The sequence below is a fragment of the Protopterus annectens genome, chromosome 2.part1 (genome assembly GCF_019279795.1).
Source record: "Protopterus annectens isolate FY-2018-M chromosome 2.part1, PAN1.0, whole genome shotgun sequence".
Classification (NCBI taxonomy): domain Eukaryota; kingdom Metazoa; phylum Chordata; order Ceratodontiformes; family Protopteridae; genus Protopterus; species Protopterus annectens.
Window position 1 is genome coordinate 86,456,848 of NC_056729.1, and position 22,892 is coordinate 86,479,739.

The 22,892-nt window shown below is 41.1% G+C and overlaps 1 protein-coding gene across 1 annotated transcript in view; it reads left to right on the forward strand.

Annotated features, from left to right (window-relative positions):
- The window catches only part of LRBA (LPS responsive beige-like anchor protein), a 4,045,850-nt gene that overhangs the window by 3,755,596 nt on the left and 267,362 nt on the right, over window positions 1-22,892 (forward strand). The window contains exons 49-50 of the mRNA XM_044063433.1: window positions 11,270-11,462; window positions 14,191-14,253. Of these exons, the coding sequence (XP_043919368.1) occupies window positions 11,270-11,462; window positions 14,191-14,253 (256 nt within the window). The remainder of the gene's footprint in view (window positions 1-11,269; window positions 11,463-14,190; window positions 14,254-22,892) is intronic.

Here is a 22,892-nt window from a genome sequence, read left to right on the forward strand (position 1 = left end):
CCTGTGCAGGAGGGCCAGTCTGAAGGAGACTGGAGACTGTAAAGTGGTGATGGGAAAGTGTAGTTAGGTAGCATAGAATGGTGTTCTGTAGGATGACGTTGGTGATCAAGAGGAGGAGTGTGAGAGCAGTACCAAGAATCAAATGTTGGAAGTTGAAAGAGAGTGATTGTGAGGTGGAGTTCAGGGAAGAATTAAGGAAGGCAGTGGGGGACAGTGAAAAGTTACCAAATAGCTGGGTAACTACAGCAGAGCTGGTAAGGGAGACAGCTAGGAAGGTGCTTGGTGTGACATGTGGATAGAGGAAGGAGGACAAGGAGACCTGGTGGTGGAATGAGGAAGTACAGGAGAATATACAGAGGAAGATGCTGGTGAAGAAGTGGGATCGTCGGAGAGATGAAGAAAGTAGACAGGTGTATAAGGAGATGAGGCACATGTCAAAGAGAGAGGTGGCGAAGGCTAAGGATAAGGCACATGGAGACTTGTATGAAAGGTTGGACACTAAAGAGGGAGAAAAAGACCTGTACTGATTGGCTAGACCGAGGGACCAAGCTTGGAAAGATGTGCAGAAGGTAAGGGTGATAACGGATAGTGAAGGAAACTTACTCACAAGCGAGGAGAGTGTGTTGAGCAGATGGAAGGAGTACTTTGAGGGTTGATGAATGAAGAGAATGAGAAAGAGAGAAGGTTGGATGATGTGGGGATAGTGAATCAGAAAGTGAAACAGATTAGCAAGGAGGAAGTAAGGACAGTTATGAAGCGGATGAAGAATGGAAAGGCTGTTGGTCCAAATGATATACCAGTGGAAGCTTGGAGGTGCTTAGGAGAAATGGCAGTGGAATTTTTATATACCAAAACAACGGCCAGCATGCAAGAGTGTGGAGAATAAATACAAATTTAATTAGACGTATGCCATAAGGGTAAAGTCAAACGCATTACTCCACAATTAATAGTTCAGACCGGTTTCAGACTGAAAAGCCTTCCTCAGTCTAAATTTACACTGAGGAAGTCTTTTCACGCCGAAACTGGTCTGAACTATTAATTGTGGGGTGATGTGTTTGACTTTACCCTTATGGTGTACTTCTAATTAAATTTGTAGTTATTATCCACACTCATGTGTGCTGGCCGTTGTTTTTGGAATATGGTTTGACTTGGGCCTGTGCACCTGCCGTACCTGCGAGGGTTGTATGATTGAGTGGAGTTTTTAACCAGATTGTTTAATGAAATCTTGGAAAGTCAGAGTATGCCTGAGGAGTGGAGAAAGTGTTTTGGTCTTGTTTTTAAGAGTAAGGGTGATGTGCAGAAATGTAGTAACTACAGAGGGATAAAATTGATCAGTCACAGCTTGAAGTAATTGGAAAGAGTAGTGGAAGCTAGGTTAAGAAGGGAGGTGATGATTAGTGATCAGCAGTATGGTTTCATGCCAGGAAAGAGTACTACAGGTTCGATATTTGCTCTGAGAGTATTGATGGAGAAATATAGAGAAAGTCAGAAGGATTTGCATTGTGTTTTTGTGGACTTAGAGAAAGCATATGACAGGGTGCCTAGAGAGAAGTTGTGGTATTGCATGAGGAAGTTGGGAGTGGCAGAGAAATATGTAAGAGTGGTGCAGGATATGGACGAGGGTAGTGTGACAGTGGTGAGGTCTGCGGTGGGATTGACAGATGCATTTAAGGTGGAGGTGGGATTACATCAGGGATCAGCTTTGAGCCCTTTCTTGTTTGCAATGGTGATGGACAGGTTGACAGATGAGATCAAACAGGAGGCCCCGTGGACTATGATGTTTGCAGATGACATTTTGATCTGTAATGAGAGTAGGGACCAGGATGAGGAGACCCTGGAGAGGTGGAGATATGCTCTAGAGAGGAGAGGAGTGAAGGTCAGCAGGACTAAGACAGGAATATATGTGTGTGAATGAGAGTGAGAATAGAGGAATGGTGAGGATGCAGGGATTACAGATGGCGAAGGTGGATGAGTTTAAGTGCTTGGGATCAACAGTTCAGAGTAATGGTGAGTGTGGAAGAGAAGTGAAGAAGAGAGAGTACAAGTAGGGTGGAATGGGTGGAGAAGAGTGTCAGGAGTGATATGTGACAGACGGGTACCAGTAAGAGTGAAAGGGAAGGTCTACAAGAGGGTAGCGAGACCAGCTATGTTATATGGGTTGGAGATGGTGGCACTGACAAAAAGGCAGGAGTACGGACTGGATGTGGCAGAAATTAAAGATCTTAAGATTTGCACTGGGTATGACGAGTATGGATGGGATTAGGAATCCGTATATTAGAGGGTCAGCTCAGGTTGGACGGTTTGGAGAGAAAGAGAGGTGAGATTGCATTAGTTTGGACATGTGCTGAGGAGGGATGCTAGGTATATTGGGAAAAGATTGCTAAGGATGGAGCTGCCAGGTAAGAGGAAAAGAGGAAGGCGGAAGATCAGGTTTATGAATGCGGTGAGAGAGGACATGCAGATGGTTGGTGTGATAGAGCAAGATGCAAAGGACAGGAAGAAATGGAAACAGACAGTCTGCTGTGGTGAGTCCTAATGGGAACAGCCGAAAGAGAGGAAGAAGCTACTTTGAATTTTACTGAAAGTTGTATTAGGAGTAATCTGCAATTTAGTATCATGTCCTGTGATACTTTTATTTGTTGAGAATTACTGAATGGACCTACCACATCAAAATCTGTTTGAGCTCTTGTAGCTGTAGAAGTTTCAGGGCATTGGTTACTGCTGCTGGCTGGGATGTATTGTGTATATAGTGTGCATGTTTCCCTGTATCCATCACGTGAGATTTTGTCAAGTTCTCCTCATGCCTTCCTCATACTGAACTTGGAAAGCTTCTTACACTGCTCATTGGAGTCTCTCTGTATCTCGTACTGGACTGGTGTCTTGTCCACAATTAGTTCTCTGCCTTGCCAGGAAAGGGTGTGGCTTTCCCATAACTCTGAATAAGATAAGCAGGATATCAGAGCATGAATGAATGAGTATCACCTTGCTAATATTTATATTTTGTCCTCTGTTTTTCAGGACTGAACCCCTCCCCTAAGCTGTAGTTAAGATGGCAAGGTTGGAGTTGGCCAACTAATCTTGGAAGAAAATCATCCTTACTTTTTTTGCTGCTGCTGTAAAACCTAAAAGTTATTCCAGGAGTAGCTTGCATTGCTTGCCATAGGTAACAAATTGAATAACCCTAGGCAGTTGCATAGGGACTAACTACACAACTGAACACACAGTAGGTAGGGCAGCCATCTTCCACTGGCCAGATCATATGTTTGTCAGGTACTGCACTTCTCCATATATTTTTAATTGCCTTACTTGCTATGGTGTATGTTATGGTTGCCTAGGAAATGAACATGAATGTGTCTGGTTCCCATTGATCTTTGTGCAGGAATTACCTTTTATTTTCCTGCTATATATTTTATAATGCAAGACCAGAATAAATGAAAGACTGGAGGTGGATGTTTCAGCTTCCATTATCTAAATTCTTCTGTAAGATGTCTTGACACGTTTTTTGTACAATATTGCTTACTTTTCAAGTCTTAGGTTTATACTGCATAACCTCCACCATTCTAAATCTTTGGACACTCCCTCAGACATTTTTGAGGTTCCTTCTTCCCCTCTTCTTTGCCACCTGTCACTGTAGATTTTTTTAAACATCTTTATTAATTCAGCACATTTTAAATGGCAATATGACTTTACACGCATTAATAGAAAGGAAAATAAAGCATAGTAATAGTTTCCATTGCTATTGTCATGTGGTGTACATATGTTTTCTTTAACAGTTTTCATTCAGTCCTGCATTATTTAAATTACCTAGTTTCTGCCTTCCCTTAAACTGAACTCCTCCTCCTTAACATTATTCTGCATGTGTTGTTCCCACAAATTCTCTTTGTTTGTGAAATTTACTTCTTTCACCTACATCCGTAGACCTATCCAGTAGTGTTGGAGTGGGGCTGACACACACAGCTACTTAGTCCAGCCATCATTAAGTGGTGCATGTTGATAGAGCAAGGTTCATAGGTAAATACTAGGCTATCTGCCCGAAGGCATTTATAAGCCTAGCCAGAATGTGTTGGCTTTTGCCACCCCCTTAGATTAGTTCCCTGTGCCTCTGTCCAGCAGAGCCACTGAAGTGATCCCTGGGCTAAACTTTCTGTTTCCCATCCACTCGTCAAGGTTTCTCTTGAAGAGTGTTAGCGAGTAGCTCTGCCTAATGTAGATTGGAATCTTGTTCCAAAGCACGGGAAGTCTCTGGGACAGGAATCTATCCTTCCAGCACTCGTATTTATTGTTGTGGTGAGGTTTAGATCACTAGAGCGTGTGGCTCGAGGGGATAAGGTTTTCTTTAGGTGGAGCATGTCCATCAATTCTTGGTTGGACATGACCTTGTATCTCAGGCAAAGATCACCTCTGCGTAGGCAGTATGCAACTGAATACAGCTGTAGTTTCTTCAGTTGAGCTGCATAGGGCATCTGTTTGAGGCCAGTGATCCTCTTGGTGAGGTACTTCTGTGGTCTTTCCAGCTGTTGCAGGTGTCTTGTAAGGTACATCCCAAATGGGGCATTGTACTCTATGATGGGTCTGATGAGTGATGAGTAGAGGGGCACAATGACCTCTTTTGATCTGGATGGCGAATCCTTTTGTGATTAGGTGAGCCACATAGAAGGATTTTCTAACCACTTTGGCAATGTGATTATCAAAGGAGAGATTACTATCTACTTGGGTCCCCAGATCCCTTATTACGTTTTCCATATTTAGGGGTCTACCATCTATGTGATAGTTTGTGGGTACTTTTTTTCCAAAGGGGATGACTATGCACTTTTTGGCATTTAGCTTGAGGCCATGATTTTGACACCAGGTATCCGTCTCAGTGAGACCCTTTTGGAGGATGTCTGTGTCAGCTGGAGAGTCAATTATAGCCCCTAGTTTACAGTTGTCTGTGAACTTGGTCAGCCATAGTCCTCCTGTGCTTGCCTGTACCTCTGAGAAGTATATGCCAAACAGGAGGGGTCCTAGGACTGAGCCCTGGGGAACGCCACTTGTAACCGGTTTAGAGATGGACCTAGCTCCCGCAACTCTCACCATGTGGGTTCTATCCATGAGCCAATTTGCAACCCATCTTGTGACATAGGGGTTTATGTTCAGGCTGGTGAGCTTGTCTGTAATACCAGAACAGGGAATGGTGTAGAAGGCCTTTGTGAGGTCTAGGTAGGCTGTGTGTGTACCACCTTTCCCTCATCTATAGCCTTGGTAACTGTCTCAAAGAAGTCCACCAGGTTTATGAGGTATGATCTGCCCTTAACAAAGCCAAACTGGGTAATGTCCAGTGTTTGGAGGTTCCCAGTGTCTCTGTTAATGAGTTCCATGATGATGCGCTCCATAGCCTTGCAGACCGTGATAGTTCCCGGGATCTGTTGTAGCTTCACCTTTGTGGAGCGGAATAACCATTGTTGTGCGCCATTTTATGGGTACATAGCCTGTGGAGAGGCTGAGTTTGAAAAGTGTGTTTAGGTGAGGGGTTAGTTCATCTTTGAGCTTGTGTAGGACACAGCCTGGGACACCGTCCGGTCCCATTGATGCTGTGTTTTTGGCTTTGGAGAGGGTTGTTTTAACCTGAGTGTCTGTGATTTCATGGGCTCTACATTCCTCTGGTATGGTTATGGGCCCTTTTGGGGGTGAGAGGGGGGTGAAGTTTGCACTGAACCTGTCTGCCAGGATGTTGGGGATATCGGTTGGTTCAGTGTATTTTGTGCCATTCTGCACTAATTCCAAGCAGATCTGAGCATTGCCACTTAGATTCTTGACATAGCTAAAGAATGCCTTGTGGTTATCTTTGGAGTCCTTGGCAATTTTTCTTTTGAAGCTCGCCTTGGATGATTTTATGAGGGATCGTAGTTTCTTGCTGATACTGATCAGGGATGTCTTCCCTTCTTGGGATTTTACTTTTTTTGTACTAGTTTCCTCCTCCTATTGTATAGCTTGTTTATGGCAGGGGTCCACCAGACTGGTTTTCTTGGAGGAGTGAGTCTTGTTTTTGCTTGGGATAGCACGATCCATGCATTCTTGTAGGTGCCCATAGAATGCATTAGTAAAGGATTTTGCAGCTTGGACAGCGTTATCCTTTAGCATGGGGACTTTGAAACTTTCCACCTTGGTCTTAAGTAATGTGAAGTTTGCTGTTGAAAAGTTTTTCACTGTGGTTTCCTTGTCTGGGGGTGGCGGCGGAATGTGGATATCCAAAGTGATTTGTTTATGGTCAGATCTAACCAGCGAGGAGTTGACCTCTGGTGTGGAACACCGGTCGCCCATGTTGGTGATGTCCAGGTCCAATATGTTGTCACCTCTGGTGGGAGTGTTGACCAGTTGATTCAGGGTGTTTGAGTTTATAAATTCTAGGAAATGTTGGGCAAGGGAGTTAGTACTTAAGTAGTTCTCCCAGTTAATTTCTGGGTAATTGAAATCACCCAATATCAGGGTGTTTGGTAGGACCTTTATGTTTCCCAGTGTTTCCAGAAACGCGGAATGGGGGTCCTGGGACATGTTGGGTGATCTGTAGTAGGCTACAATTTGAATTGCAATTTTGCCCGTTGTTAGTTGCATGTGAACGATCTCTGAAGCATCGTGCTGTGCCAGTAACCTGGAGGTGTGGGTACCCTTGATGAATAGATGTGCCCCCGCCGAATAGATATGCCCCCGCCTTTTGTATTTCGGTCCGGGTTCTGTGGCCAAAATGTTTGGTATGAGTTGTAGCTTGGTAGTGCTGAGGTGCTCTCTGAAGCCTTAAACCAGGTTTCTGTTACTGCACATATATTGATTTTCTCCATACTGAGGAGTGCCTCGAGTGCGTGCATTTTGAGGTTTAGACTTCTGGCATTGAGTAGCATTACCCTCAGTTTTTTGTTACTTGTGCTATTTACAGTGGTGGGTTTGTCTTTTGAGCATTGCTTAAAAAAGGCAATATGGGGGTGGCAAGAGCCTTGGCCAGTATTCGAAAGCCTAAGGGTGACAAGTGCAAGCCGTCTCTAGCGAAGCAGCGTGGCTTGTCGAGCATGTCATCCCAGGCGTACAGACACTGGATCCCCTTTGATTGACACCAGAAATGTAGCCAATTGTTGAAATTGATAATTTTTTCTTTATACCGTGGTATCAGGAGAAAACTTAACTGCAGAAATGTTGGTGAGGCAAAATTTCCCAGATTTTTTTTTTTTTCCTTTGTTAAAGGACTTCATGTTGGTATAGAAGCATATGCTGATTCATATTCTATCATGTTTGTTCAGATGTCGCTTATTTGAAATGTTCTCCTGCCACAGATTGCCCTGCAACTTAGCTCCCAATTGAACTGATTCCCCCTTGAGCAGTACAACCTTTAGTTTTTATAGCCATGTAAACTGTTCGGACTACCATTTTATTATCGCTTCTGTTTCAAATGAAACAACTTTCTTAGGGCAGTGTGCTGTTCTGAAACATGATTGTCAAGATTAGTTATTTATTTAGTTGTTGCCTACTTGATTACATATTTTTGATTAGTAACGTCTAATAGGGAAATCCCTGATTTTATTGGAGCCTCGTACAGAAGATTCACTAAAACACATAGTCTCTGCACATTAAGAAAATCATTATGACATTATGAGAAAGAATACAGTATGATTTAGAGAAGCGTGAATTAAGATAGTAATATACTACATATAGACAGTAAGCACTGACTTGACACAGTATTTTTTTTAACTTAGAGGATGTCTGTGCATAGAGATCAGATGATGGCAACCAGAGAAAACACTCCCTAACACCCATTTATGGCCAGTACCAAAAACAGAGTTGGTGAATTGCATTAAAAATATATGATACTTTACTGATTTTCAGAGACAGTGTAAATCTGTAAACCTGCATGTAATACATATGCTGCATAAACTTATAAGGATATACAACTAACACTTCAGAGGGAACAGCACATGTAAATGTGACTGCTGTGACTAGTGTACACACCTCAGAGGTTAATAAAGGTTTAATAGCTCAAAGGAACTATAGGTTTAATTTGTATCTCTAAAATAAGGTGTCAAAAGTAATCTTTAAGTTGATTTCTAGGTAATAAAGGTGTTATAACACTGTTTTTAGAATATACAGTAAGGTATTAGGTCACACCATAATGACAGATTCCATTGTACCCATAGATGTTTTTAAAAATTTTATAATGAGAAAAATAGTTTTTTTCCCTACCATTGGTCTGTCTGCAATTTTGACCTGCATGTTTTATCTCCACGTGATTTTTATATTTGTTTTTTTTTTTTAGTGCCATAAAGAGTAATAGGGCCAAAACTTACTCAGAGATGACCTGTGTTTGCCATTGTTGACCTGACATCTTTATGATTAATATCTTTGCTAACAACTAGGGCAGCAAAGTCTTTCTTTATATTTTACATTTTGTTGTGATGGGGTTTTTTTTTTTTTGCAAGTCCTTTGTCTTATTTCATTGCCTTAACTGTGAACTGGTTTTCCTTTCTTGCCCTTTTGTTTATGTCCATCTCTTGAAACCATTGCATATATTTATATAGTGACTTATTACTCTTGTGAGATTTACAGAAGTATGCTTTCAGGAGTTGATCTAAGGAGGTGCAATCTGGTTGAGAGAGTTGGGCAAAGTAGCAATGCATGTGAATGGGATTCAAACCCATATGATTAGGATGCATCCTGTTTATAGCTTGTTGCATTAAATTCAACAAAAACCTAGCAACCACATGGAAAAGAACTTGCAAAACAAAAAGAACGACTGCATTCTGAGGCAGTATACTGAATACTGGACACTTCACTTGACACAATCGACCAGTTTAGTGCTTCTGTTCCTGAAACAGGAATTTCTTCAGAACTGGTGGATTGTGTTTTAACTGGTGGGTTTTGTTAAAGTGTCTGGTATTCAGTATACCACCTCCGAACGTGGTCGTTCTTTTTGCATTAACTTCAACGTCAGTCCTTAGCCATTAACTGTAAAGGATCCATTTTTGTGTGTGCAAGTACTCGATTACCAAATAAAGACAAAGTATTCTCAGTTTGTATGTTTACAAATGAGAATTCCATGATCATGCCATATTATTTTTCTAAACAACACTGATGAGAATGTTGGCAGCCCTTAATGAACTAGGCACAAGCAAATAAAGCCGCTTTGCAAGTATGATGATGTCACAAAGCAATTTGCAAGCTGGAAGTCATTCTTTTGTCAGTGCTAAATGAACAGCTGCATTTTCACCATCTTTTTTTACATTTGCAAAACAGTTATGTATGTAATGGAGTGATTTAACATGATCTATATTTGGGAGACAGTTGATGCTTCTTAAAGGAAGAAAAACTATTTGATGATATTGCACTGTTCATCAAGAAACTACTTTCACACATGGCCACTTAGGTTCTGCACACGAGACTTTTGGAAATTTTTATATATAGCATCTGTTGATTGTGTAATCTGCTGTAAAATAGGTTTAAAGAATATCATGTCCTTTGCAATAAGCATTTATAAACTGAAAGGAGTTGCATTATGTTTTGGCACCTGGTTACACTCCTGCAACAGCACTGAAAATCGAAAATGAAAGGGGGCAGCTTCATAATTTTGCTAGTTCACCCTAGATTTGCAACAGTCATAAGAAAAGGGCAGCTAACTTCTGTTTTTTCCCCTTCATGTTTAGCATCAGTTTGCAGTTAAATAAAGGTAAATCAAGATTAAACATGATGGAGAATGTAGCTAAGAGGAAAGCAGTGTCATGCTGCGAGAAGTATGTGGGTTGTAATTTACACCAGGTGTGGTAATTAGTAGACATATGAGCAGTGCCTGTTTGTTTGAGTGTGTTGGTGTTGATGTTTCTCATCCCTCTGTGTTTTTACACCATCAGATAGTGGGCTTTAATTGCAAACATGTCAGATGAGGCATTACTGACACTTTTAATTGAATGAGCATCTAGGGAGAATTAACTCAAAATATTGATTGGCTTTTAGCCACTCGCTCAGAAGGGTGTCAGGCTAGCTTATTAGCTACCTTTAATTTACACCTTTGTTCACAAACTATAGACAGGAGTTTTGAGCGCAGCGTGGTTATTACCCCTCAATTTCCTTAGTAGTTTTTGAATGTGTGCCATTTAAGTTTACAAGAATGTGGGCTGTGTAGAATGTCTGAGATCATGCATGTCCCATATTAAAGTATAAGTTAAAATTATCGTTAAGTATGCTTTTCTTAGCTGCTTCCATTTATTTTCTCATCATATATGTTTTAAGGAAGTATTTATTCACCTTGTGAAGCAAAGAATTAAAATGTTTTCCACATGTATGCTTGCCTAATGTTATGACTTAGAATTCTGAAAGCAAAAATGTTATTTTTATCTGTGCCTTACAATTACTGTATTAACGATGGAGTTTTAAACTGTAATGGTTTCCCTTCCCATCTACATCTGTATTCGATACTTGGAGAGCAGAGGTTGTCCGGTGGTAGACTTCCTTTGAGCCATAGGTCTTTGCGTACTGCAAAATTGTGCCAGTGCCATATCTGCTGTAAAATGTAGATGAATGGCATAGACTATGCAGGCTAAGATCATGTCATAGAATTCATGGTGCGAACCGATCTGTGCTTTTTCTAACTTATTACCATAAATGTGCATGTAAAATTGCACTTCTAGATTTTAAAAATGTTTGGCCTGGGATAAACTGTTTACTTGCTGTGTTGATCAATGTATTTTAAGTATCCATTTTTTAATTGATTTTGTGCTGAATTATTTTATTTTCAGAAGAAGTACAGAATGTACCTGCTTATTTTCATCTTGCATTTTGTGTATGAACTTTTTATACATTTGACCTTTTACCTACTATGCTTTAAATGAGCTTTTTCTGTGACAGAGGGAGTTGTGTGTTGATCATCGTAGCTTTACTATACAGCTTTGAGCTTAACTTCGGTGTTCTCATACCTCTCAGACCTCTATTTAAGTTAATTTTTTTTGGCACTTCACCAGTTTCCATTTCAAATGTTATTGCAATTTCATTTTTTTTTTTACATTACCCACTTGTTCTTACTGCTTCTTAAGTGTTTTTCTCCATAGTGAATGCTTATTTACATTTGTAACAGGTTTGAGAGGTATGCGTGATACTTCCTTTACTGTTAGAATTTCTGTCAGCTTACATATAATTTGCTCTCTTCTTCTGTTTTCCTCTCTTTTTTCACCTCTCCTCTCCTATCTTTTCTCTTACACCTCCTCTTCTTCCTTTCACTTCCTCCCTTTTTCCATTTGTATCACTGTCCACTCAACAGTATCTCCTCCTGCAGACTCCGCTGATGTTCACAGAGCAGGCCCAGCAAGATGTCATCATGGTGCTGAAGTTTCCTTCCAACTCACCTGTCACCCACATTGCTGCAAATACCCAGCCTGGACTGGCAGTGCCTTCCATCATCACAGTAACCGCAAACAGGCTCTTTGCTGTTAACAAGTGGCATAGTCTCAGCGGTAAGTGCATTCACTGGTGTGTTCACCATAGACTATATGTGGTGTAATCTTTTTACTCAAAGAGCAAGATAGTAAAGCTGAAAAAAGCTTTCAAAATGATGTAATGAATTATTAAAGCAGTACTTTTTTCTTTCCAATTTAATTCCATTTTTAGAATTTATTTCACATTGTTTTTCTTAAAACTTTTTTAAAACAAATGTTTAACTCCACACACTCCTTTTAGTGGTATCCTGCTACAACTTCTATTTCCTCATATACTTGTATATATTATATTCCTTTGACCTAAGAAAAGTTGCAGCAGCTTTTGTAGATGTCAAGAAGAGGTTGGGATTCTGGGAATATCCCTCCCCTGTGTGTAACCTAGGACAAAGGTAGGCCGTGTTTGCAGTGTTGGGCTTCACAATGGTGTGCTTGTTCCAGTGATAGTCTACTACGCACCTGTCCAGGTAGCTGTTCCCATGTGTCTTATGCCTCAGCTTTTGTCCATAGGGTCATGGATTAGTACTAGGATAGCTGTCTTTGTAAGCTATTTTAAGTCTAGCCAGTTATCCCATGTGCGAATCAAGCCTTGCACCTTGTGTTTGTAAGGTGAGCACTCACTGTTATGCCACCTTTTTTCCCTTTTGTTTTTGTGAATATATCATTCTTAGTTTGTACTTGAGGATTAAACATGAATATATATCCTCCATTGTAGGCAGTCTGACCAGGCTGTTTTCTTTGGTACCTTAGCCTTTTGCTTAAACCTGGGTTATTTGGGTTTCATTCATGACTCCAGACATGTACACCTTGGCTGCAGATAAACCTTTCTTTTTCTGTTTATAGCATGTCAGCTGGACTTCAGGTCTTCAATTCCAGTTTGAGCTTTCCAGGTCTTTTTTTAGCAATTGCTGCCATCTTCCTTAATAGAGACTGCTTGACATAAAAGACTGAGACCTTCCAAGGGGGTAGTATTGTTTGTGCTTTCCTAGACTTGCCCTTTTCTAAGCTTACACTGCTGATGTTGACCTCAGAACTCTCTCACTGCAGAATAACCCCTTTGAAAGATCAACTTGCCTGCTTTTCCCGATAGTCATATGGAATTTTCCATGCTTTTTCCAAGCATTCGTGTATTTTCTCACAGCTAGATTGCCAACATTATTGCAGAAGTAAGAGTACATCATCACCTTTTGCATGCACACACACACACACACACACACACACACATATTTGTTTTTTGTTATATGATTCAGAAAGAGAGTAAGAAAAAGTCTGCAATGACATAGGGCCCTTTGCTTTTAACAGAATAAGAGTTTTCAGTGTGGGCAGCTTTCTCTGGGTATATCCCACCTCTAAGCTACTATGAACAAGCCAAAGAGGCACAAGCTGGGAAATAAAAAAATATTTTGTTTGGTGGAGTGAACTGTCAACACAAAGCTGAGATATCACTGCAGTACGAGTCAAAAAGCAGATAATACTACCTTAGTGTGTCAGTTATATGCAGGGACCCTGATTTTCATTCTTTCCAGGACAAATATTATTAAATCCTGAATATGGGCTGTCTGAGAATTGAAAAACAGGATTTTCACAGAATTTAGCATTTTTGGCCAGAAAACTCATTCTCACCACAAGATATGTTTCTGCACTTTATTATTATTTATAATATTGTACGCTTGCATTATTGAGCGTTGTTTGCCTAGAGTCTGTTTTAATGTTCTATGTATCTTGATTCAGAAGAAAATTATAATAAAATCACCACAATGACCGGAAATCGCATTTAAAAATTATGGATATATTTCCTGGATTTCATCATCTGAAAATGGAATTTCATATTTTTAAAACTGAAAATCAGTGTCACTGATATTATGCTTTGTTAAAAAAACAGGTAGAACTTTTTTTTTTTTTAAACTAGAATTGATTTCAGAACAATGGTCAAGACTCCATGTATGCTTTTCAGCAGCTTTGTCAGGTTGTTACATTTTGTTCTCAGATATGGTAGACAGCTTAAATAGTCTGCTTCAGGTTTGTATGTCTAGCATTTGCAGAGCTGATTTGATCAAATAAAAAAATGTTAACTGCAAACTTGTGCAAAAATTCTTCTTGTAATTCAAATTTTGCCTGCAAAATCACCCCCCCCCCAAAAAAAAAAACCAAAAAAAACTGTAGGTAGAAGACAATAATGTATAAAAGATGGTCTCTTGCATTTATGGGAACCTTTTTTGGCAGTGATACACAGTGCAACTTTGGTATCTGAAAAGAAAAACAGTAACAGTGGTAGACTGTTAAGTTTATGTGGCACGTGTTTTTCGGCATTATAGCATTTTAAAATGGCATAGACCATAACCTTTCCTTCCCTGCAGTAATTATAGTAATGTAGTAATGTTTATTTTACTGAGGAGATGATTTCCTCCTGGGTTCTGTGCTATTAGTGCTGGTTTTCATTTCATTTAGTGTAGCGTGATATTCTAAGTGGGAATTGTAATTCTTCCCCACTGTACAGCAAGATACACACACACACACACACACACACACACACACACACACACACACACAGGAAAATAGCACTTAATGCTTGGAACTAGAATCAGTTGTTTTTTTCGTCAAAAGCTGTGTGAATCATAATGTTTTGTGTTAAGATTTTGTTTATATTGCAAATTGTATTTTAAACAGCCATTAGATAGCCAGAGATGAACACCCCAGAATGTAGCTATATGTGATGTTAATCTTCTTTCTGTTTTTGATTGACTTTCAGGCCATCAAGCTACTGTTCCAGACCAGTCCTATGAGCTGCCAGTGGAAATAGATCCACTCGTAGGTTTGTAGCTTCTCCTTTACTGCGATTCATTAAACCTTGTATAGTGGCCCTGAAGTGTAGATGAGTGTTGTTTTTCGCTTGCAGGTTCCCGGGAATAGCATTTTCTTGATAAACCATTTGCATGCAAATTGGAATGCAATGAGCTGTGCCTCTGCTGGTATTTCATCAACTCCCCCTCGTTGGTTTGCCTAATTTGAACAGGCCTAGGACGTGTGTCAGTGGAAATTAATATGGATGCTGTAATAATGTGTGATTGAGAATGCGCATGAAGTAGTGTCAGGACAATATTGGATCTTTTCATCATTCAGACTTGTTGATGAGCTGCAGCAAGGTACGTTATGATGAATTGGTGCGTCGGTAATGTGCTGTAGCTCCTTTGCTGGGAAAATTTTCATAATAACAGCAGGGTTCTTAACAGTTCTGAGCAGTGAAAAATAAAGCCATAGTGCTGGGATTTCATCATTAAGGAAATCAATCCTTCCTTTATAGACCTGCTGTTCAGGCGAAGGGGGATTAATGTATGATTGCAAAAAGCACCAAACTTAAAGTATGTTGCCTCGTGGCTTTATATTAACATGTTATTACTCCATTTTCTAGAGCACCACAGCTCATTGCATATAAATATATCAGGTGTTTGCTTCTAAAGGGAGTGGGATGTTTTTTATCAAATTCAAAAAAGAGGATGATGAAGGAGATTAAAAGTGCTGCATGTAAAATTGTGCTTCAGATAATGAAATGAGGTTTGGTATGAATTATTTAATTGCTGTAATGTTTAGTTTTTACCCAGTGTTCTGCTTTCCCGAGAGAAATAGGGTAGTGCTGGGATGCTGACTCCACATTCAAAACTTCTGAATGCTTGCTAAAAAAATATTCCTGTTTTTTTCAGTGATGTAGCAAATATTTAAGACCCCTCTGTAACCAGAGTACTGACTAGTATGTTAGTTTACTGCTTGTTGTATTTGTGGAAATATAAACAGCAGGTCTCTGCATTTGTCTGTGTATGATGGCTGGGAATTATAACAGCATCTAACGAATAGAGCTCAGATCTGTTTGGATCCCTGTTATATGTTTGGCAGTGTAAAAAAAACTGGTATGTCTACAGACCTCAAAAAGATAGTTTGGGGCCAACACATTTACCATATACTCACACAGCCTTTGGGGGATGCCTTACCTTATTCTACCTAGTTTTCAGGTAATATGATGTCACTATGTGACCTTTGTACTTTTAGTTGCATGTACCTTTCTTTCCTAAATAAAATCCTTTTCTGCATCTCCCATGCATTTCAGTACAGAACATCTTCTGACTGTGCATATTTGTAAGGATCTGCTGCTCTTTGTTTGTGGAGTACCATCTGTGGTATTGCTGCTTCTCGCTGATTAATTGTGGCTGAACAGCTTTCGTTTGTAAATGCTTCCCTATGAGATGGTGAAAGGGTCTGTGTCATTTTTCCGTTTCATTCTGAAAATATATGCTGATATAGTGTTCTGTCACTAAGGGGTTTTGATACAGGCCTTGTACCTTTTTTATACGTTTTGGTACCTGGTTTCCATCTATACATCTGACCACTTTCCAGAAGAGAGAAATCACAGCTTCATAGGTGTGGAAGGACATTTTATTTCAAACATACCTAGTCCATTTCATGGGGGCATGGGGAGGGGGATCTGCAGTGGGCTTTGTGGGACATTGCTCATTTGTGGAAACCTTCAAGTGAAATATCTGTTATGAGGTTGTGGTTGTTGCACTAAATTGCTGCTGTCCAACAGAGATTTAAAGTAGAATGAACCTTGGGCCACTAGAAGAGGCAGACAAGCAAAGCCTCCTCTTTCTTCTTTCATGGCTGCCTCACTGGCATCCAAGATACTGTTCGACCTCTGGTAACTGGTGACACAGGCACATGCATTGCCCCATACATCAATAGATCATATCTTTGTTGCACTGTAGCTTTTTTCCATAACTTCACACATTTCAACTGTTTGCTCCACTCCTGACTTCAAGCTCTCTTGTGATGATCTCCCCTGTATTCCCATCCTCAGTGGTTCTAGTCCTACAGTGGCACCCCAATATTGAGCTAGATCACTGCATTGGGGAGCGATCTGTTGGGGAGGGATCTTACCTTCAAGTGAGCCCTACTTGCAAAGAGGCCACTAACTCCCTGTAGGTAGGTTCTTTGAGTTCCTACTGCCACATAGCTCAAAGTAGGGTGGAACAAGTTAAGGAGACCTCATATTATAGCTTGCAGAGGAAATATTATAATCCCTAACCTGCATGCTACTTGGTAGGTTGGGCATGCAGTTATTTTTTTTTTCTGTGAGAAAGCACCCTTTCCACATCCTTGGGCAGCCATCCTTCCTTAGCCCACACAGCCCTGTGATCTGTCAGAATTTGTACCTCCACTTGTACTCGATGGGAGGTCGGATCTTCTTCAGTATGTCTCTTCCCCCCCCATAGGTCTCAACCTCTTAAGAGGCCAGCGTGGAACACAGACCTTAACAATGTGTGACAAATGGTCAAAATGTGGAACACCCTATTTTCACACAGAGCAAAACGTGCCAGTGCCATGGATCATGGTAGAGACTTGCTTTTCACATTCACCACTTTAGATGTGTTCTACCCCTGTCCTTACACAGGTCTAGGCCTGGCAAAGGTGCCTAAAAGGGTACTTAAAAACAGGACCCTGTACTTTGACAAGAATGTGTCATTTAAGACATCATGTCTTGGAACAGTTAAGACCAAAAGAATGCAAGATCTCATATCTTTAACCGTGAAAATAAAAACACACTAGGCAGAAGCACACATACATATCCCAACATTTGTAAACCCTCACATTCTTGCCAGTATCTCTACAGTATTGTGTACTTTGAAACCGATATTTTGCCATTAGCATGCCATTTGGATTTTAAGCTAGGGTCCCTATCTTAAGTGCCAAATAGCACGCTAATGGCAAAAAATCTGATCCAAAGTACACAAAGGCTGTAGTGATACTGGCATGAATGTGCTTAGTTTCCAGTTGGGAAATACTACTGAAAAAAATGTCACTGAGTAAAGAAAGCAGAGCAGAGTGAAGGACAAAACCAGACTTGACAAAAATACTGCTATAAACCTGAGGCATTGACAAGAGAATTCAAAATAAAAATGTTTCTGAATTAGAAGTTAACATTAAACAATTAGAACTTAATTAGAAAAATTGCCTATTTTCTAACATGTCAACCAGCAGCACAATACTGTCACTTCAGTATTTTCCTTGAGAAGTTCAGCATCTTGCCATTATGAAAAGACACTAAAGTTACACTAAAAAGCTGCGGTGGTGGTGCAGCGGTAGCGTTTTCGCCTCACAGTAAGACGTTGTCCTGTTCGATTCTCAGCTAGAGCGTCTTCTGTGTGGAGACGTGCGTGAATGGGCTTACCTTCGTTGAAGGTTGTGCGTCAGGGCCGGCAACTCAGCACGTAAATATTCACTGCCAATCATTAGCAGACCGGAGTTCTGCTGTGGCGACCCCTAATCAGGAAAAGACGAAAGACACAACAACTAAAGTTCTACTAAAAAACAAAACTCGATACTTTAAAGCATCCCATTACTACAAAGATGCTCACTTTTGACATCCATCCACATACCTCTTGACCTTTTAGTGAAAGAAATCTGGACAAAACCCAACAATAATGTAAGCAGCACAACAAAAAGACATTAAATATTGCTCTTATAGGTTCATAGGTAGGTACTAGGCTATCGGCCCAAGGGCCTACATAAGCCTAGCCAACAAGGTTCCCTGGCTTACACCACCCAAGAAAGTTATTTTCCTGTGCCACTGTCGAGCAGAGACACAGAAGTGATCCCTGGGGTGTATTTCCTATTTCCCATCCACTCATCAAGATTTTTCTTGAAGAGTGCTTATGAAGAACTTTGCTTGACATAGATGGGTAGCCTGTTCCAGAGTATGGGAAGTCTCTGGGACAGGAATCTATCCCTCCAGCATGTTCTTTTTATTGTGGTGACAAGGTTTAGGTCCCTAGAGCGTGTAGCTCGGAGGGATTGGGATTTCTTTAGGTGTAGCATGTCCAACAGCTCTGGGTTTGACATAGCTTTATGTGTTAGGCAGGGACCACCTCGGAGTAGGCGATATGCTACGGAGTAAAGCTGGAGTTTTTTGAGGTGGTCCGTGTAGGGCATTTGTTTGAGGCCAGTAATCCTCTTTGTGAGGTACTTCTGTCGCTTTTCCAGCTGCTGCAGATGTCTTGTGAGGTACATTCCAAAAGGGGCGTTGTACTCTATAATGGATCTAAGAGTGTCGAGTAGAGGGAACAATGACCTCTTTTTTCCTGGATGAGAACCCTTTTATGATGAGGTGTGTCACATAGAAGGACTTCCTGACTACTGTGGCGATGTGACTATCAAAGGGGAGACTACTGTCCACCTGGGTCCCAGGGTCTCTTATCACGCATTCAGTGTTAAGTAGATTGCTACCTATGTGGTAGTTCATGGGTACAGAGTTTTTACCAAAGGGGATGACACTGCACTTTTTGGCATTGAGCTTGGGGCCATGGCTCTGACACCAGGCATCTGTCTCAGCGTGGACCTTCTGTAGGATGTCCACATCATTTGGGGACTTAACTGTGGCTCCTAGTTTGCAGTCATCTGCGAACTTTGTTAGCCAGAGGCCTTCTGTGTTAGCCTGTACTTCAGAGAAGTAGATATCAAACAGGAGAGGTCCCAGGATGGAACCCTGTGGTACTCCACTTGTCACTGCTTTGAGGTCAGATTTAGAGTCTGCAACTTTTACAGTGTGGGTTCTGTCAGTGAGCCAGCTGGCAACCCATCTTGTGACGTAGGGATTTATACCAAGTTTAGTGAATTTAGCTGTAATTCCAGAATGGGGGATGGTTTCGAAAGCCTTGACAAGGTCAAGATAGGTTGTGTCAACCACCTTACCCTCATCTACGGCTTTGGTGACTGCCTCAAAGAAGTCGATCAGGTTCAGGAGGCATGATCTGCCTTTCACAATCCTGAACTGGGTGGGATCCAGAGTTTGAAGGTTACCAATGTTTTTGTTTATGAGTTCTGTGATGATACGTTCCATGGCCTTGCAGACCAGGCTCGTCAGGCCAATAGGTGGATAGTTCCCAGGATCAGTGGTGGCTCCCCCTTTGTGGAGTGGGATAACTTGCTGTGCGCCATTTAGTGGGCACAAAGCCTCCTGCAAGGCTATTATTGAACATGGTGCTTAAGTGGAGAGCCAGTTCATTCTGAAGTTCGTGTAAAACACAGCCTGGGATGTTGTCCAGTCCAATGGATGCTGTGTTTTTGGCTTTAGAGAGAGCAGCTTTTACCTACGTAGTTGTGATTACAGGGACTCTGCATTCTTCCTGTATAGATATCGGCCCTTTAGTGGGTGAGGGGGGGGGGTAAAGTTAGCACTGAACCTATCTGCCAGGATGTTGGCAATATCAGTTGGTTCTGTAATTTTCATGCCTTTGTGCTGTAACTCGGAGCAGATCTGGGTGTTGCCATCGAGATTCTTGACATAGCTATAGAATGCTTTGTGATTGTCCTTGGAATTAGTGGCGATTTTGTTTTCGTCGCTAGCTTTTGCGGATCTTATAAGGGATCTCAGCTTCTTAATGAGGCTGACCAGAGAGCTCCTCCACTCATGGGATTTTACTCTCTTTGGCAACAGTTTCTTCCTTCTGTTGTACAGTTTGTTTATGGCAGGGGACCACCAGATTGGCTTCCTTTTTATGGAGGATAGCGTCTTGGTTCTGTTTGTGATAGCATGATCCATGCACTCGTGTAAGTGCTTATATAGTGCATTTGTGTAGGATTCAGCAGTTGTAACTGTATTGTCCACCTGCATGGGTGTCATGAAGTTCACCACTTCTGTCTTAAGAAGCATGAAGTTGGCTTTAGAGAAATTTTTTACTTAATGGGGGTGGGGGTGGGATGTGGATATCAAGGGTGATTAGCTTATGGTCGGATTGTACCAACGAGGAGTTGACTCGAGGTGTGGAACACTGGTCACTCATGTTGGTAATGACTAGGTCTAGGATATTGTTGCCCCTGATGGGGGTGTGGATAAGTTGATCCAGGGCATTGGAGTTTATGAATTCCAGAAAGAGTTGAGCTAAGGAGTTGGTAGACAAGTAGTTTTCCCAGTTAATGGTGGGGTAGTTGAAGTCGCCCATTATTAGGGTGTTTGGTTGAACCCTAATGTTTTCCAGTACATCAAGAAAAGAGGAGTGGGAATCCTGGGGCATGGTGAGGGAACTGTAGCAAGCTACAATTTGGATTGCAGTTTTGCCAAGAGTTAGTTGCACTTGGATAAACTCGGATGCATTGTGCTGAGCAACTAGCCTGGAGGTGTGGATATCCTTAATGAATATGGACACACCTCCGCCTTTGGTGTTTCGGTCCAGGTTACATGGCCGAAAAGTGTGGTATGAGTTATAGCCTGGTAGTGCAGGGTTGCTCTCTGGAGCCTTGAACCAGGTCTCAGTCACTGCACAGATATCGATGTTCTCCATTTTAAGGAGTGCCTAGAGTGACTGCATTTTGAGATTTAGACTTCTAGCATTGAGTAGCATTACCCTCAGTTTTTGCTTGACTGTTCCTGTTATGGTGGTGAATTTGTTATTTGAACTTTACCTAAAAAAGGCACTATAGGGGGCAGCAAGAGCCTTAGCCAGTATCCGGAGTTCCCAGAGGCGACAGGTGCAGGCCATCTGTGGCAAAGCATCATGGTTTGTCGGCCATGTCATCCCAAGCAGACAGATAATGGATCCCCTTAGAATGACACCAGAAGCTTAGCCAATTGTTGAAGTTAATCATTTTGTCCTTGTACTGCGGTTTAATTCTGGGCGATGGCAGGATGCTACTCAGGGCTAGGGTCATACCTGCCTGGGTTACAAGATCGGAGAGCTCTTCCATGCCTCTTTTCATGTAGTCCAGGGAGGTACGTCTCTGGTCATTCACACCAACATGGCCAATGACAGAGTTATATTTGTACTTGTGGAGTGACCCGAGTGCGTGGGTTATGTGGCGGATCCTGGCACCCGACAGGCAGCTGACAGTAACCTTCTCCTTGTTTAGCCTGGTGATTGGGACATCAGTGTGCCTGACTGTAGTCACCTATGACTAGTGTGTTGGGTACGTTGTTTTGCCTTATTGGCTGTGGTTGAGTGGCACACTGAGTCTGTGGCCTATGTGTCATTTGGGTTGTGTTGGGGGATGGAGGTTGCTGGCGTATCTGCTTTGGAGGTCTCTGTTGCTTAGACAGATTATAATTGAGAGCCTCCACGAATGTTTTTGTGTTACTATGTGCGGATTTTGGTGGTGTAGATTTAGTGAGACTATGTGATGAGTGTGGTATGGTGCAAATATTTACCTTCTCCTCATGACTGTCAAGTTCAGTCTTGGTTGGAGAGAGCTTTACCTCCAGTTTGGCTAGATAAGTTCATCTCTCACAGGTTGTAGTGTTGGGTGGTAGGAAGAAAGGGTTGTCTGAGAAAGTTGCTAGAACATGATCTGTGTTGACGATTACTGTCAGAGACATACTAGGGGGACAAACAGCACAAAAATAGAGACACTAAATATTGGTCTTATAATATTTAGCCTATGCCTTGAAAACAATAAAGTTGTAATCTCAGTTCAAAACAAATATTCATCTCTAGAACCGTATGTGTTGCTTGAAAACTGTAAATGGAATGGAAAACTATTCAACACAAAATAATCTTTGCAAAGGTTGCATACATTTTATTCCTGGTCTTAAACTAGACTTTATAAGTCAAAATAAACGCAGCTTATGATCTCAGTAACCATCCAAGCAGCACATACTGCCAGCAGCATTTTCTTCATACACCTGCGAGGTTTCATATGAGGCTAAGTAGTTATATCAACGTCACTTGGTTTTAGAGATATTTACAGAAATATGACCAGTATTAGAATACATATAAATAGTACAAATAATATTAAATATTTTTAGCATCACTAAAAGAGGTCAAATATTGCATCAGCTTTAAAACAAAATCTCCAATTACCCTGTATTCAGCATGGTTTTAGAATTCTTAAAACAAATATGACCAAGCAACGTTTGATGTCCAGTGTCATCAGTAAGCTTTAACTACAGAGATACCTAGGCTGTAATGATTATATACATAACACAATCAGTTAATATTTCAATGTATTCACTTTTCTTTTTGCTCACTCTTGCTCTGGACTTCTAATGGAAAGAGTGACAAAAAACTTTTAGTGGAAACAGTTAAAAAAAACTTTGTTTAACCCCTCAAATTATATAATGCATGTTGTATGCAGGCAATCTTCTTTAAAAAACAATTAATTTAAATATCTGCAAAACAATACAGCTACTGAATTATTTCTGAATGCCCTGGTCACAGCTACATTTATAAAAAAAACACTTACCTCTACCAACTTGTCCCCAGCAGCTCAATACAATCCACAAACTCTACACAGTACATGAAAATCAGCCCCAGTTGTCTAGCAGGCAGGCAGCAAAACAAAACCTCAGACTTGACACTCTTGATCCTCCTAGAATGACCATAACAATGGTTATGTCCCTGAAGTCCCTTCAGCTGCTGATTCTTCTTCTGGCGCTAGAGTCCTGACCCCCGATGTGATGTCCTCAATGTCTTA